The following is a 14,713-nucleotide window of genomic DNA, read 5'->3' on the forward strand; positions in this document are numbered from 1 at the left end:
CACTTTGGTGGCATGGATGGCTTCAGTGGGCACCTTCCCAAGCAGGAGGATGCAGGAAGGGGCTGTGGAGCTGCCAGCAGTGGGGACGTCACTCCTGGACCGAGGTGCTGCCAGCCCAGCGCCCTCCCTGCTTTGGGACCGACCAGCTGCACCATCACCAGCGTCAGCTTTTGCCTCAAGATGGCATTTTGTGCTTTAAAATGTGGCTGAGGCCTTTGCTGGATGCACAATAACGTGGGAATAGTTGTCCAAGCAACTTTGTGATCTTGCAGTGCCACCTGCAATCCCTCCTGGCACCTGGGGGGGGAAAAATCCCAGGATGTAGCCCCAGGGCTGGACATACCCTGGGCACCTTGACAAAGCAATTTATTTATTCCTTCCCCTTCAGCATTGGTGTGCCCAGAGCTGGCTGATCCATGCCCATATTTCTCCCCAGCCAAGGGGGAACTCTCTGGAGCTCAGCAGAGCTGAGCTGGTGCAGGAGGCACCAATCCCATGGGATCTGTTACGGGACAGGGCCAGGTGCCCCTGTCCTGGGGATGGGATTGCTCCTTCCAAGGGTGAGATAATGGGCCCAGGAGGAGGGAACGTGGAGCACCAGATGGATGTGGGGTGTCCACACCACACCCCTGCTTTGTGACATGAAAACCTCTGAGCCTGGTGAGCCTGCTCGGGGTGGTGACTCCACATTGCTGGAGTTGTTCCCAAAGGCAGATCAGTGAAATCCCAAAGGAAGATCAATGAAATCCCAAAGAAAGGTCCCTCAGTTCTGCTTGAACAGGCACCAGGATGCTGTCAGCTTCACTTGGGGTGAGATTCTGAGTTCCAGATGTGCTGAATCCCTTCCACCTGGGGATCCCCCTGGGGTTTCAGGGATCTCGGGATCTCGAGCAGAAGTGATGTGACAAGGGCCATGTGGGAGGCAGGGCAGAGTCCAGAGTGAGGACAGGACCCTGTCCTCTCCTGGCCACGTGCTCCTTCCTGCTGGGCTCTTGTTCCTCGCCCTCCCTCAGCCCTGCCCCGAGCTCCGTGTGTGCTCCCACCCTGCTCATGCTGGCAAACCAGTGAGGAGGCACTGGGGTGAGCTGGGAAACATTCCTGTGTGTGCCTGGACCGGTTCAAGTAACCCATGATCCACCTGCCCTGGGTGCCGCCAGCACCGGGACGAGCTCACCGAGCACATCCTTGGGCTGCAGGAGGTGGGGAAGCTTCTCCGGCTCCTGGGCTTGCTGAGGCAGAGAGGGGAACGTGGAGGAGCGTCCTGGGAGCAGGGCTGCCCCTTCCTGTGTGTCGTGCATGCCCTTTCCACACCTTGACTCCATAATCATTGCTCTGCCTAACAAGAGCCAGGCATGGATTTGGTCATTGCTCTGCTTGGAGCGTTTGCGGTGTGTGTGTGGTGTGTGCTTCCAGCTCTGTCACAGCATTAACCAGGAGGACTGTTCTGTCTTCCCTCCACAGCCTGGAAGTGTCTCCTCAGGTAGAAACCAGCTCAGATGCTCCTTCTCATTCTGCTCCCTGCTCCCCTGCCCCGTGCCCTGCTGCCCTCCCCGCTGGCATGCCGAGCTCTAACCTCCCTCCCGCTCCTGGAGACAGACAGGCCGGATGCTTGTCCCCCGCCAACCCATTCCTCAACTCCCTGCAGAGCAATCCCTTCTTTGAGGAGCTCCTCGCTGACCAGGTACTAAATTCTCCTTCACCTACTCACTTTCTCTCTAGTTTCCCGCCTGGGCCGTGTGCTGCACCAGAGGTCGCTGGGAGCTTTTATTCCTCTGAGGATTGCAGTCCCTCTGCCTCCCCAAGGCAGGCAGACCCCGAGAGGGAACCTCCAGCCCAAAGCGTTGGTGTCCCCGTGCCAGAAACCAGTCCCCCAGCACCGGGAGAGCTCCCTCCTGCCAGCACCGACACCGAGCCCGCCGTCCCCCCGCTGCCCTCCGAGTGGGACGATACCTTCGATGCCTTTGCCACCAGCAGGCTCAAACCTGAGCAGAAGACGGGGAATTTCTTTGCCTCGGTGGCAGCGGAGGGCGTGGCTTTCATCGACGACCCCGACAGAGCCAGCCCGACCGAGAGCTCGGCTGAGCCACCCTGCCAGAAGGGCTCCAAAGCGTTTGAAAAGGCAGAGTCACCCATGGGCGCTGAAATCCCCGCAGCTCTCCGCTCTTGGACAAATTTCTCCAGTTTAGACGTGGGGGCCAACCTGGTGAGCACCACCCAGGAGGCCACAGTGATCGAGGATGTGCTGAGCCCCGTGTCCGCCGGGTCCGTGGCCAGGAGGAGGAAGAGCAGCACGCCCACGGTCTGGACAGCCGCCTTTGCCTCGGGCAAACCCGGGGACAAAGAGGCATCGGCAGAACTGAGCACTGAGAATAGCGCTAGGGAGGAAGGGGACAGTGGTGAGGAGGAGTCCTGCAGTGCAGGGACAAACGGCTGGATGACCATAGCCACAGAAACTGCTGCTGACCCCTCCGACAGCACCCAGGAGCGCACGGCTCCCGAGGGCGCCTTCGGCCCGCGCCCGCCCTTCCTGGCCGAGGGCACCTTTGAAGCCCAGAGCTCGTCCCGTGCCCCCACCCTTGTGTTACCCGGGAGCTCCTTCCCCCCCGAGGCCGTGCCCGGCAGCACGGTGGCGGCCGTGCCCCCGAGGGTGCTCGGGGACACGGTGACACGAAGGTTCCCCGAGCCGGGCACGGAGCCCGGGGGCGGCCAGGAGGGCACCTTCGACATCCGCAGCTCGGTGTTCCGGCTGCAGGCCAGCATGAGGCTCGAGGCCGGCGGTGGTGGCCTCCTGAAGCTCAGCTCTGACATCCGTGAGAGGCACGTGGTGCTGTCCCCATGGGCAGGGCCCCAGGGCCACCGGGAGCCGGTGCCCGGCCCGGCGGTGCCGCCCCCCAAACCCCCCAGGTGGTTTGCGGCCGCGGGTGCCGTGGGGGACAGCGAGGAGGGGGAGCCTGGGGGCACCCAGCAAGGCAAACAGGAGCCGTGGGAGGACTCGGAGAGCCCAGGAGCAGAGATGGAATTGCCAAGGAGCCGTGGGAGCGGCGAGCCATCCGTGGCGGCAGCTCCCAGCCTGCCCACAGCAGGAGCGGACGCTGCTGAAGCCAAGAGCCGGTTCCAGGGTGCCAGAGCTGCCACTGTGGACTCGGCAGCTGGCTTGGAGACAGGGACCAGCCAGCTGGGGACAGGGGACACCTCTGGGGGGGAACACCCATCCACACAGATGAACGAGACAGATGCGGCCGAGCAGTTTGAGACTTGCACATCCACGTTCTCTCTGGATGGACTGGAGCAGTCGGGGGCTGAGGAGAGCTGGAGCCAGCCCCGTTTGTCCCCTCAGATACAGGAGGCCACAGCCAGTGCCAAGTGGGAAACGACCTCCAAGCAGGAGCTGTTCCCCGAGGAGCTGAGTATTTCAGGACTAAAGCCACCTTCCAAGCTAGACCTGGGTGGGTCAGCCAGCTGGACGGCTCTGGAAGAGCAGGAGGCAGCTGGGCATGCACACCCACAGCCCCAAAGGTCAGAACGCGGGGACAGTCCATCCCAGCTGGAGCTGGCGTGTGAGGATGGTGAGGGGCGAGCAGGAGAGCAGCCAGATGTGCCCCGTGCCCCTCCCGAGGAGGCAGAGGAGCCCGAGGGGCACCGGGCAGAGAGCAGCATAGACTTCAAGAAAGCCGATTTCTGGAAGCCAGATAGAGCAGAGGAGAGGCACACAGCCCTGAGAAATCCCTTTACCCTGGCGCTGAGCCCCATTTCCCCGAGCAATCCCTTCATGGAGAAGCCCCCAGCCCCTCTCCCTATCCAAGCCGTGCTACCCGAAAAGCTTGAGCAGGGCGACTTCAGCTTCCACCACAGCCTGCAGGAGGAAGCCCCCGGGCACGGCTTGCAGCCCACTAACGCTTCCCCCCTGCATGTCAGCCAGCCCTTGGCATTCTCCACCCCTTTCCTCGTGGCTGCCACTAACCCTGAGCCGTGTGGTCCCCCCCGGGCCCCCGCGGGGGTCCCTGCCAGCTGCGCCGCCGCCCGGCCCTGCCCGTGCCCGCAGCCCCGGGACGCACAAGCTTCAGCGCTCCTGGTTCTGCCCAGGGAGACACGGCTGGCTGAGGAGCCCCCTGGCCAGCAGACAACCAGGTGAGCACCGTGGGGAAGGTGAAGGGTGTGTGTGTGTGTGTGTGTGTGTATGGGAGAGGTGAGCCCGGGTTCCCTCCAGCCAGCTGGGCTCACTCCATTAGGTGGAGGCTGTTCCACCTAATGCTGCAGCTCCTCTTCCCTCACCTTGCCCTGGTCCCAGAGAGCCCGGCCCGAGCTGCTGGGAGCCTCGGATCTCTGGGATGCTGAGGGGAATGGCCGCTGGTGTCCTGGTGTGTGTTCTCCTGCCAGGGCGAAGGGCTCGATGCACCCAGGACCTGGAAATTCAGGGCTGCACCCACATTTCACTCAGTGCTGATTTTGGCTCCATCACCTTTCCCCGTGCTTGCAGAATAAATGCCTTTCCCATGGCTGCCAGGAGAGCTTGTGGCTGTTGCTGCTCTCCTGAGCTCCCTCGTGGCATGTGCACAGCTGCTGCCCCTGCCCTAGCCATCCATTCAGCTTTGGCTGCTTTCCTTTCAAGTGCCCATTGGATACTGAAAACCTCCTTCTCTACATACCCCAAAAAAGAGTTTTTTCACCAGGGCAAAATGCCCTTCTCCCCTTCCCTCCTTCCAAGATGCCCACTGGGGATGAAGCAAGTGGGGTTTAGCCTTGAGGCTGTTGGGAATGGGAAGGGTGGAAAGAAGGGGCTGTTCCTCCTCCCAGCTCAATCTGGGTCTGTACAAATGCCATGAAGCAAAACTGCTGAGTTCAGGGCATGGAGTCTTCCTCTGTGTCCTTCAGTTCATCTCATTTTCCTGGTATTCCTTCCCCTGGTCTGTCTGGGCTCTCCCAGTGCTTTACCAAGCTCCAGCAGGGATTTATTGATCAGCCTCAGTGATGATGAGGCAAATGGAGCTTCCTGGGGGCACTGAAGTGGTAAAATCCCACCTGCTCCAAGAGCAAGACTGGCTGTGGCCCTGGGGAGAGGAGGGGAGGGAGGATGGGGCCAGCAGAACTCACTGGGCTCCAGTCCTTCCACAAGGGCATCCCTCCTTGGGGGATCAAAGGTGAGGTGCAAAGTGATCTCAGGAGCAAAGACCAGCATCTGGCTGGCTCTGTCAGATGATATTTTTTCTTCTTATTTTGGCCAGATCCAATCATTTTTAATTGGATTATTCATCCTCCAGCAGATAGCCTTCTTCAAAATTTGCAGAGAAACAGGAATTTTGTTATGTCTCATGGAAAGAGAAGTGTCCTGCGATCCCTAGGGATAGCTGAGGCAGTGAGGGAAGTGCAGGAATCTCTGTGTGGGTGGTACCTGCTCGTGGTCATCCCCAGCCTTGCCTGTGCATCCATCCAGGCCTGGCTGGCTCCTCGAATGGAGTGGGCTTGGATCCAGGAGCTGGATATCGTGGATATCAGTGCTGGCTTCTGTCGTGACACATGGCCAGGAGATCCTGGAACTTCCCTGCTCGGGTTCCTCCAGCACATTTTGGATATTTGCTGTGACTGAAGAACTTCTGAAGAGCTCCTGAGGCCTCTGGGGAAGGCTCTAGGGCTCTGAACTGCTTTATAGGGCTGGGGAGATGTGATAACTGTGCCAGGAGGAAGGCTGGAAGGGATCTTTTCCCAGTCCCCATGGTGATACTTCCCTTCCTAGGATCATCTCCTGTTGGAATGGCCAGAGGCACATAGATGAGGGAAAGATGATAGAAAAAAAGGTGGAAGGAGAAAGGAAAGACTTCAGACTTGGAATGGCCATAAAGCCCTGGCTGGGACCAAAGTGTCTGCAGGTGAAGGGGAGCAGGTACCTGGTGTGGGATGGTGAGAGTTTGGGCTGAGGTGGTTCAGTGCCTCCTCAGGAGAGCTGGGAACTGGGAGTGGGTTTGGGTTTTGGGCCCTTCCCAAGTGGCCAGAGGCTCTTTGGTCATCTTGTGTGGCTGCTGGGGCAAGGGAGCATCAGCTGCAGGTCCCAGGTGTGTGGAGGGTCCTTTGCTGCTCCTGGGGATAGGTCAGGATGGGGCCTGCACTGCTGGGAAGGTGTCACAAGCCTGGGACAGGAGGGACCCCAAGGACAGCCTGGGACCGTGCCTTGGGAGCCACACTGCCTGGAGGCAGCTGTGCAGCTCCTGCTCATCCCCTGGAATGCAGCTGTGCAGCTCCTGCCTATCCCCTGGAATGCAGCTGTGCAGCTCCTGCCCATCCACAGGAATGCAGCTGTGCAGCTCCTGCCCATCCCCTGGAATGCAGCTGTGCAGCTCCTGCCTATCCCCTGGAATGCAGCTGTGCAGCTCCTGCCCATCCCCTGGAATGCAGCTGTGCAGCTCCTGCCCATCCACAGGAATGCAGCATCTTGTGGCACTTGCAGGTGACAGGTCTGGGGATGTCACAGGTACCGAGGTGGTGGCACAGGCTGTGCCCCTCCCGTGTGAAGGGTGCATGCAATCTCTGTATTCTGAAAACGAGGTGTCAGGTGAAGCCACCTCACCTTGGTGATCCACCTGGAGCCCCTGGAGCTCGGAGCATGGCTCGGCACACCCAGGGCCAGGCCTGGCAGAGCTGATCCCGAGCCCAGCCATTCCCACTCCTCCATGGAGAGCTGGCCTTGGCTGCTGGGTGCTCCAGACACAGCAGCTGGGCCATGGGAGAAGGATTCCCTTGGGTTTGTGCTCTGCTGTCTTGTTCTCTGTGAGGAGCACTGTCATGAACATTTAAAGGCTTCTTCTGGGACTTGCTGAGGCAAACGCACTCGGTTTTTCCCTGTGCTCTGCAGTGACCTTGGGATGACTGAGGAAAGCTGGGACAGGACAAGGCTGGCTCAGAAAGGGGGCCAGGGCTGGGCCAGTGTCACCCTGAGATGTCACCTTGGCCTTAAGCTCCATCATAACTCAGATCCACTTGGGATCCAGCTCTGGATTAGGATCCTGTGAGCAGCTGATTCCACTCTCCAGTTGATGTTCATGGACCAGGAGAGGAAACTGGTCCTGCCTGTGAGGTGTGAAGCTCCCCTGCACCCCTGGAAGGACGTGGTGCCACCATCCCAGGACAAACCCAGCTCGAGAAATGTCTGCAGCTCTTGGAGGAGGCAGAGCCCTGCACACACCACCCTCAGCAGGAAGCAGCAGGATGATGATTTATTTTCAAAAGTACCTTTACCAGCCCTGCAGCACTGACTGTTCCCACTGGCCATGGGGCCAGCAGCTGCCTGTGACCACACCTGGGTGGGAATATGCCCCTGCTTTCAAACACATCCCGGCATTCCCACTTCAGGAAGGCTTCCCAGGGAAGTTCCCAGTCACGCTCTGGCCGTAGCTTCTGTGCTGGCTGTGGGGATGCACAAGGTGACAGTGACACCAGTGACAGGCCTGGCTGTGATGGGCAGCCCTGGTGGCTCCAGCTGTCCCCTCACCCCTGTCCTGCGGTGTCCTGGTGGTTGTAGCTCCTGATCAGGGTTTAGTCCCAGTGGGCAGTGCTGGAGCCTCATGTGCAGAACAGCAACTCCTCCAGCCCCTGGCACTGTCAGTGACTCCACCTCAGGCCTGTGGGATCCTCTCCATCCTTTCCAGCTGCTCAGGAATCTTGGGCTCTGTCCATGTGCTTGGACAGCTCTGCCAAGGGATCAGACAATCACAGAGGGTCCTGAGGTGGGGGAGATCCTCAGGATCATCCATCCAACCCCCTGCCCTGCAGAGACCCCCCAACAATCCCACCCTGGGCATCCCTGGAGCGTTGTCCAAAGGCTCCTGGAGCTCTGGCAGTCTCAGGGCCGTGCCCATTCCATGGGCAGCCTGGGCAGTGCCCAGCACCTTCTGGGTGAGGGAAGGACCTTTCCCTAAAATCCAGCCTGAGCCTGCCCTGGCCCAGCTCCAGCATTCCCTGATCCTCTCCTAGGGCTCCAGAGGGAAGAGATCAGAGCTGCCCCTGTGCTGCCCCTCAGGAGGAGCCGATCCTTTGGCTGGTTGGAGCAGGTTGGTGGCCACCAGTGGTGTCCCCTCCAAGCACATGGACAGCAGGAGGCATCACTGTTGGAGAGGATTTCCACATCCATGGTATGTCCTGATCCCATCACCATGGACGAGGCACGAGGACACAGCATGGCTGGGACACACAGGTGGTGAGGTTGTCACCTGTGAGAGGCTCTGCAGAGCTCCAGGTGGAGGTTTAGGTGTTTCCATCCCAGTGGATCAATGTTTGGGTGTTTCCATCCCAGTGGATGGAGGATTGGATGTTTCCATCCTAGTGGATGGAAGTTTGGATGTTTCCATCCCAGTGGATCAATGTTGGATGTTTCCATCCCAAGGATGGAAGTTTGGATGTTTCCATCCCAGGGGATCAATGTTGGATGTTTCCATCCCAAGGATGGTGACATCTGTGCCTGCTCCTTGCAGGGAGGGAGCATCAGGTCACTTCTCTTTCCATCATCCTGAGAAGGAACTGGACTTTGTTCAAGCCCAGAATGAACCTTTTGGGTGAAAGTTGAGGCAAAAACAAACGAAAATATAGTTCCCCCTTTCGGCCTCATGGAGGGGGACGAGTTCTGTGGTGGCTTTCAGGCAGGTGACATTCAGCTCTTGGGCTGGAGCATCAGTGGTGAGCCCAGACTCATCTGGGGGTCCCTGTGCAGCAGAGAGCTGCTCTGGGCAGTGGATGCAGCAGCCTCTGCTCACACTGGAGCTGTGTTTGAGCCCCTGGCAGCCAGGAGCTGTGCCCACAGCATTCCCAGTCAGGATGGGCACTGCAGGTGTGGGCACCAGTATCTCAGCCAAACACCTGTGCTGGGGCTCCTTATCTCCTGTGTGGGTGGAAGCAGCTCCCAGGGCTCTGCCTGCCCTGCTGGCTCTGCTGGGAGCAGGAGAGCTTTGGCCAGCACAGACGTGGGGGTTCAGTCTCGTGGCTGCTGCCATCCCTGTGCAGTGCCAGGAGGAGGGAGCAGCTGGGGGTGCTGATTGTCCCACCCTTGTTCCCCGCAGCCCCCACCCCGTGAAGCCCCTGAGTGCTGGGCAGGAGGGTTCCAGTGAGAGGAAGCAGCAGCAGCAGCCCAGGGCCAGCCTGAGCTCGGCCCTCAGCAATGGCCTGGAGAGGCTGAAGACAGTGACCACGAGCAGCGTCCAGCCCGTGGCCCCGGCCTCCCACCCGGACAAAAGCGATGCCAAGGTAAAGCAGGAGCCTGCCCCGAGGTGAGGCTGTGCTCCAGATGTGCTGGGGGCAGGGAGCTGCCTCTGGGGAGGCAGAGCAGGGTCCTGCCGTGGGTGTGTGTGGATCCAGATTCCTCCAGGATCTGCCTCCCTCCTGCCATGAGCCCGTGGGCTCTGCACCTCCTCCCCACGTGGTTCTTCCATCACCTCCTTGGGTTTGGGGCTGCTGTTGTGCAGTGAATCCCTGCTTGTAGAATCGTGGGATTGTTTGGGTTGGAAGGGACCCCAAGGCCCACCCAGTGCCACCCCTGCTATGGACAGGGACACTTCCCACTGTCCCAGGGTGCTCCAAGCCCCAAGGTCCAACCTGGTCTCCACGAGGTGTGGAAGATGCAGTAGCTGCCTGACTGATGCTCTGGAGGAGGGTTCCTAATCCTGGCAGGGGGAAGGTCCTTCCTGGAGCTTTGCTGAGCTGGATGTACTCCAAGCACTGCTGTGTTGGGGCCAGCACAGCACCTGTGACACCTCTGAAGACACAGAGGGTGTACTGAGGGTGGCTTCTCCATCCCTTTGTCCGTTCCCACTCTCTTTGCATCTCCCCAGTGTTCCATGGAAAGCGCTGCTGGGGCTCACCTGAGCGCAGGACAAGCACAGCCGTGCTGCTCTCAGAAGCCCTGGGGTCCCGCAGGGAGTTCAGCTGCTGCTTTATGGGCACACCAGGTCTCTGTGGGTCCCCTGTGCTGCTCCTGCCTCTCCACACGGAAAGGAGGAGCGCTCTGGCTGTGGCTGCATCCTGCAGACGTTACCAGGAGTAGAGGTTTTAATTCCAGTCCCCGTTTTCCCTCTTGGTTCCCCCCAGGAGCCTGCCCAGCCTGACCAGTCGGCCAAGTATTACCACCTGACCCACGACGAGCTGATCCAGCTGCTGCTGCAGAAGGAGGGCGAGCTGAGCAAGAAGGAGGAGCACATCCACGAGCTGGAGAACTACATCGACCAGCTGCTGGTGCGCATCATGGAGCAGTCCCCCACCCTGCTGCAGATCCCTCTGGGTGGGGGCCAGGCCCCCTGACCCTGCCCAGGGCAGCAGCACCAGCACAGCTGTGCCCAGTAACCACGCTGCCAGCACCCCTGCACCCCCTGCTCTCACCCGAGGCTCCAGTGGCTTCTGTTGCCAGAGCCAGCAGGAAGAGTTATCTGCTCCTTCCCAGCACAAGCTTAGCCCAGCTCAGCTCCAGGGAGCTCTAGGGTGATGGGCTGCCAGCACCCTATGGGGAGGAGCAGAGCCCTCCCCACGAGGCAGGTGCCACCCTGGGCTCCCGTGCTGTGACCAAGTGCCACCCCCGGGCATTCCTCCTGCCAGAGCTTTAAGTGACCCATGGACATCTGAGAGAGCTGGAAACCATCTCCCCGTGACTGACTTCATGCTACTGCTGCTCTGACCACACTCCTCCTCCTCTCTCCTGGCTGCTGGATGGTGTTGGACTGGTGGGTGACTTTGGGGGCACTCAGACCCAGTGAGGTTCCCCCAGACCAGAGCCTGTGGGACTCCTCTTCCTCTCCTGCCCCAGTTACCTCCAGTGAAGGGTGAAGAGCCAGCTCCAGCTGGTGCCACTCCCTGACCACAGGGGGATGCTGCACAAGGGACAGCACCAGAGTCTGATGGCCTGGGGGGTGTCACAGCCTGGCTGGGCCACCCTGGCCCTGTCACAGCACCAGTGCCATGGGGACACTGCCATAGCTGGGCTGGGAATATGGGAAAGGGAACACAGGATCGTGGCCCAGGAGATCCTCTGCATCCCCCTCACCCAGCACGGGGCTGAGGCGTGTGGAATCCACATGGAATTTCCACTCAGTATCCCCAGGAATGGCTGCTCATGGCTGCTCCGCCCTGCCTCTGCCTCGACTGTCCCAGCACAGCATGAAAACAGCTCCAGAGCCAGCCCTGGGGGGGTCTGACCCCTCTGCAGGGCCCCTGTGGACTCAGGCACCCCAAACACTCCTGGCCCAGCCCACAGTTCCCAAATCCTCGCAGGGCTCTCCCAGGCAGGGCAGTGCCCAGCCTGCTGTCCCTGGTCACATCCACACTCTGGGATCAGCTCTCCAGGGCTGGGGCCCAGCCTCAGTGGCTGTGGGGCAGCTCTGGCCACTGCTGACCCCAGAGTGAGCACCCAAAGGGCTCTGATTTACCTGGAACCATTGATTCAGAGGTACTGGGGAAGAGAGTAGGAAGGATGTTGTTCCCTCCCTCATCCTACCAGGATTTTGGCCGGAGAAAGTGCCCGTGCGGGCAGAGGGGCAGTTGGAGTGGGATTTCAACATGAAAGGCATCTTCTCCCTCTTCTCTATCTCCCAAAGTTACTGGGTTCTTTTGAAGCCTCCCTGCTCTTCTCTTTACTTGCTCCAGTACAGACCATGACTTTGAAGAATGGTGCCTTTTGCCGCAGGCCAGTAGCAGTTTCCTACCCCAAAAAGGCTCTGAAATCCAACTCCCAGTCCCACCCAACCTGCCTGGGGCAGGTTCCTCCTCTGTTTTCCTTCTCATCCAAGAAAAGGGAGTTAATTGTTACCCACAGGCAGCAGAACCTCCCCCGACCTGTGCAGGTGCCCTGGCTCCTCCCAGGAGTTCTGCACGGCAGCTCAGGAGGAGTGGAGGCAGAGATCAGGAGCTGACACAGCAGGGAAGGGCAGGCTGAGTACTCCAAGGTAAAATACAGCTGGAGACAGACAGTGTTGGATGAGGGGAAAAGGAGCTCTGGTCCTGTCCAACCCCTGCATGAGGAGGATTTGTTCCCTGGGAGAACACCAGCCATGAACCTCCTGGGAAATACCTGAAGGCTTGCACTGCTCCAGCTGCTCCTGCTGTGCTGCTGCTCCTCCTCCCTCTGTGTTTCTGGGATGGGCAGGGAGCAGCCAAGGGAAGGTGTTTCTGCCATTCCATGAAGTGCCAGGGACCTCTCTGCCTGTAGGATCAGATGCCGTGGCGTGGCAGCTCTGTGGGTGCCCACCCCTGTCCCTGTGAGCAGTCAGGGAGGAGCTGTGGGCGCTGGGAATGCAGCAGGGCAGGGAATGAGTGCTGGGAAAGAAGGGAGAGGAATTCCTCAGGAGGGCATTACCAGGGGAGGTGCAGAGCCAACATCTCCCGTGGGAGCCAGGGCCTCTCTCTGGCCCCCACTCCACACAAACATCCTGTTCTTGGCCCTGTGCCCTGCAGGGGTGGCTGTTGGTGCTCCCCACACAAGTGCCAATGTTTATATGGATCCCACGGCACCTCCTTCCCACCTCTCCCTCCTCTCCCGTCGTGTCTCACCGCCTCCCTCAGCCCCCTCTGCCTTAGTCAGCTCTGCCTTGTTTTGCTCCAAAAGCCTGAATGTTTTGCACTTGAATATCAAAAGTTACTCAGAGCTCAGCAGGTTGTACCAGGTGTGCAGCCCTGCCAGCAGTAGGTGCTTCCACATCTCCAGTTTCCAGCAATAGGTGCTTCCACAGCTCCTGTTTTTAGCAATACCTGTTCTATTCCCTCATCTCCTGTTTCCAGCAATACCTGTCTCCTTTTTCCTGCCTTTCCAGCAATAGGTGCTTCCACATTTCTTGCCTTTCCAGCAATACCTCTTCTGTCCCTTCATCTCCTGCCTTTCCAGCGATACTTGTCCTGTCCTTCCCTGCCTTTCCAGCAATAGGTGCCTCGACATCTCCTTCCTTTCCAGAAATTCCTGTTCTATCCCCTCACCTCCAGCCTTTCCAGCAGTAGCTGTTCCCATATCTCCCATTTCCAGCAATACCTGCTCCTTCCATCTCCAGCCTTTCCAAGAATACCTGTTCCCTCCAGCCTTTCCAGCAATTCCTGGTCCCTCTTCTCCTGCCTTTCCAGCAATACCTGTACCCTTATCTTCCTTTCCAGGAATATTTGTTCCCTCATCTCCTGCCTTTCCAATTCCTGTTCTATTCCCTCTTTTCCTGCTTTTCCAGCACTACCTATTCCCTCATCCCCAGCCTTTCCAGAAATACCTGTTCTATTCCATCTCCAGCCTTTCCAGCAATTCCTGTTCCCCCATCTCCTGCCTTTCCAGCAGTTCCTGCTCCTTCCATCTCCCGTTTGCAGCATTCCCTGCCCCTCCCGTCTCCAGGAGCCGAGGTGTGCACAGGTCCCTTGGTGCTGGAGCTGGGTGTGGCTGCAGAAGTCGAGCGGTGATGGATGTTCCGTGTCTGTCCCCGAGTGTTCAGCAGCCCAGAGTTCCCTCCTTGTGTTTGGGAAAGGTGTCTTACAGATGTTCTGTCTCTGTTCTCTGTTTCCCCACCCCGCTGTGCTGAATATGTGGGGTTTCTCCTCTCACCACACAGTTTTTGTTCTGTGCACGAGAGCAGCACAGCAGCCCTGCAGTGGAGTCTGTAGTGTTGGTGTTAAACCTCCACGTTCCCCAGGGAAGCAACTTGAGGACCCGAATTCCTCAGAGAGGGAGGGGATGAGGAGGAGAATGGGGGAAATGTTCTCAAGTTGCCCATCTGGGATTTATCTCCGTGTTTAGTGACTGAATCTCCTATGTAGTGATTTATTTGGGATCCCAGGGGCAGGAGCAGCGCTCCTGCTCCGTGTCCTGGCTGTGCTCTGAGCTCTGTCCCTCTCTGCTGAGCCCAGCACACCCCAAAGATTTTTCTGGGCCAGCAGCAGCTTCTCCCTGTTGTGTTTTCGACACAGCCATAACAATTCTCTGTGTTTTTGCCTTTCTCCTGGAGTTTGTTTTTCCACGCTCGAGCTGTTCCACGAGGCTGCAGCAGGGTTGCTGTGCTCTGCCTTTGCTGTCAGCCCACACTTGGGTTTTTGCTTCTCAAGAACTTTGGCCAATGATTTCTTTTCCCCTTGCCTGGTCCTCCTGGCCACGCGTGGGTCAGAAGAACCACCAGGGTTTATCCTCAAACTGGAACAAACCTGAAGGGATTCTCCAGTGTGACGTAGACTTAGCCTTGTCTGGGAAGGAACCACCGTGTTTGGGGTTAAAAACCTGGAAAAACATCCCCAGGTGGGAGAAGTGTCAGGATTTTTTGGAGTGGTTGGTTTCCCTGTTCTTCACGTCCACAGGAAGTGGGTTCTGTGTGTCTCATGTTTTAAGAGTTGCAACTAATGTTTATAAAGAGCTTGTTATTTACGTTTTAAGCACTTTAAAAAAAAAATAAAAGTTGTTCAAGCTGTTCCTAGACACTTCTGATTCATTGACAACAGCGTCTGTGCTGACGGCGCCTGGACACTGAGTGACATTTCTGTGTATTTGCTGCAGGAGGAGGAGGAGGAGGAGGAGGAGGAGGAGGAGGAGGAGGGTGTCCAACTCCTCCAGCAGCTTTTCCACCTGCCCTGACAGTCCCTGAGTGCTGTGCACTGGGAATTCTGCAGGAACCTCGAGTTCCTCCCCAAATGCTGCTCCTGGCTCTGGTGGGGGGCACATGAGGGGTTTGGGATTCTTTCAGGTTTTTTGTGCTGTGCCCTGAGCGTTCCCAGAGCGTGGCTGGGATTGGGG

The 14,713-nt window shown here is 58.6% G+C and overlaps 1 protein-coding gene across 1 annotated transcript in view; it reads left to right on the forward strand.

The window, feature by feature from the left end:
• The window catches only part of RAB11FIP5 (RAB11 family interacting protein 5), a 39,311-nt gene extending 24,913 nt beyond the window's left edge, over positions 1-14,398 (forward strand). Inside the window, exons 4-6 of the mRNA XM_062493866.1 lie at positions 1,462-4,128; positions 9,042-9,225; positions 10,066-14,398. Coding sequence (XP_062349850.1) covers positions 1,462-4,128; positions 9,042-9,225; positions 10,066-10,275 — 3,061 coding nt within the window. The 3' untranslated portion in view covers positions 10,276-14,398. The remainder of the gene's footprint in view (positions 1-1,461; positions 4,129-9,041; positions 9,226-10,065) is intronic.
• Positions 14,399-14,713: the final 315 nt, after the last annotated feature.

The sequence above is a fragment of the Cinclus cinclus genome, chromosome 5 (genome assembly GCF_963662255.1).
Source record: "Cinclus cinclus chromosome 5, bCinCin1.1, whole genome shotgun sequence".
Lineage (NCBI taxonomy): Eukaryota > Metazoa > Chordata > Aves > Passeriformes > Cinclidae > Cinclus > Cinclus cinclus.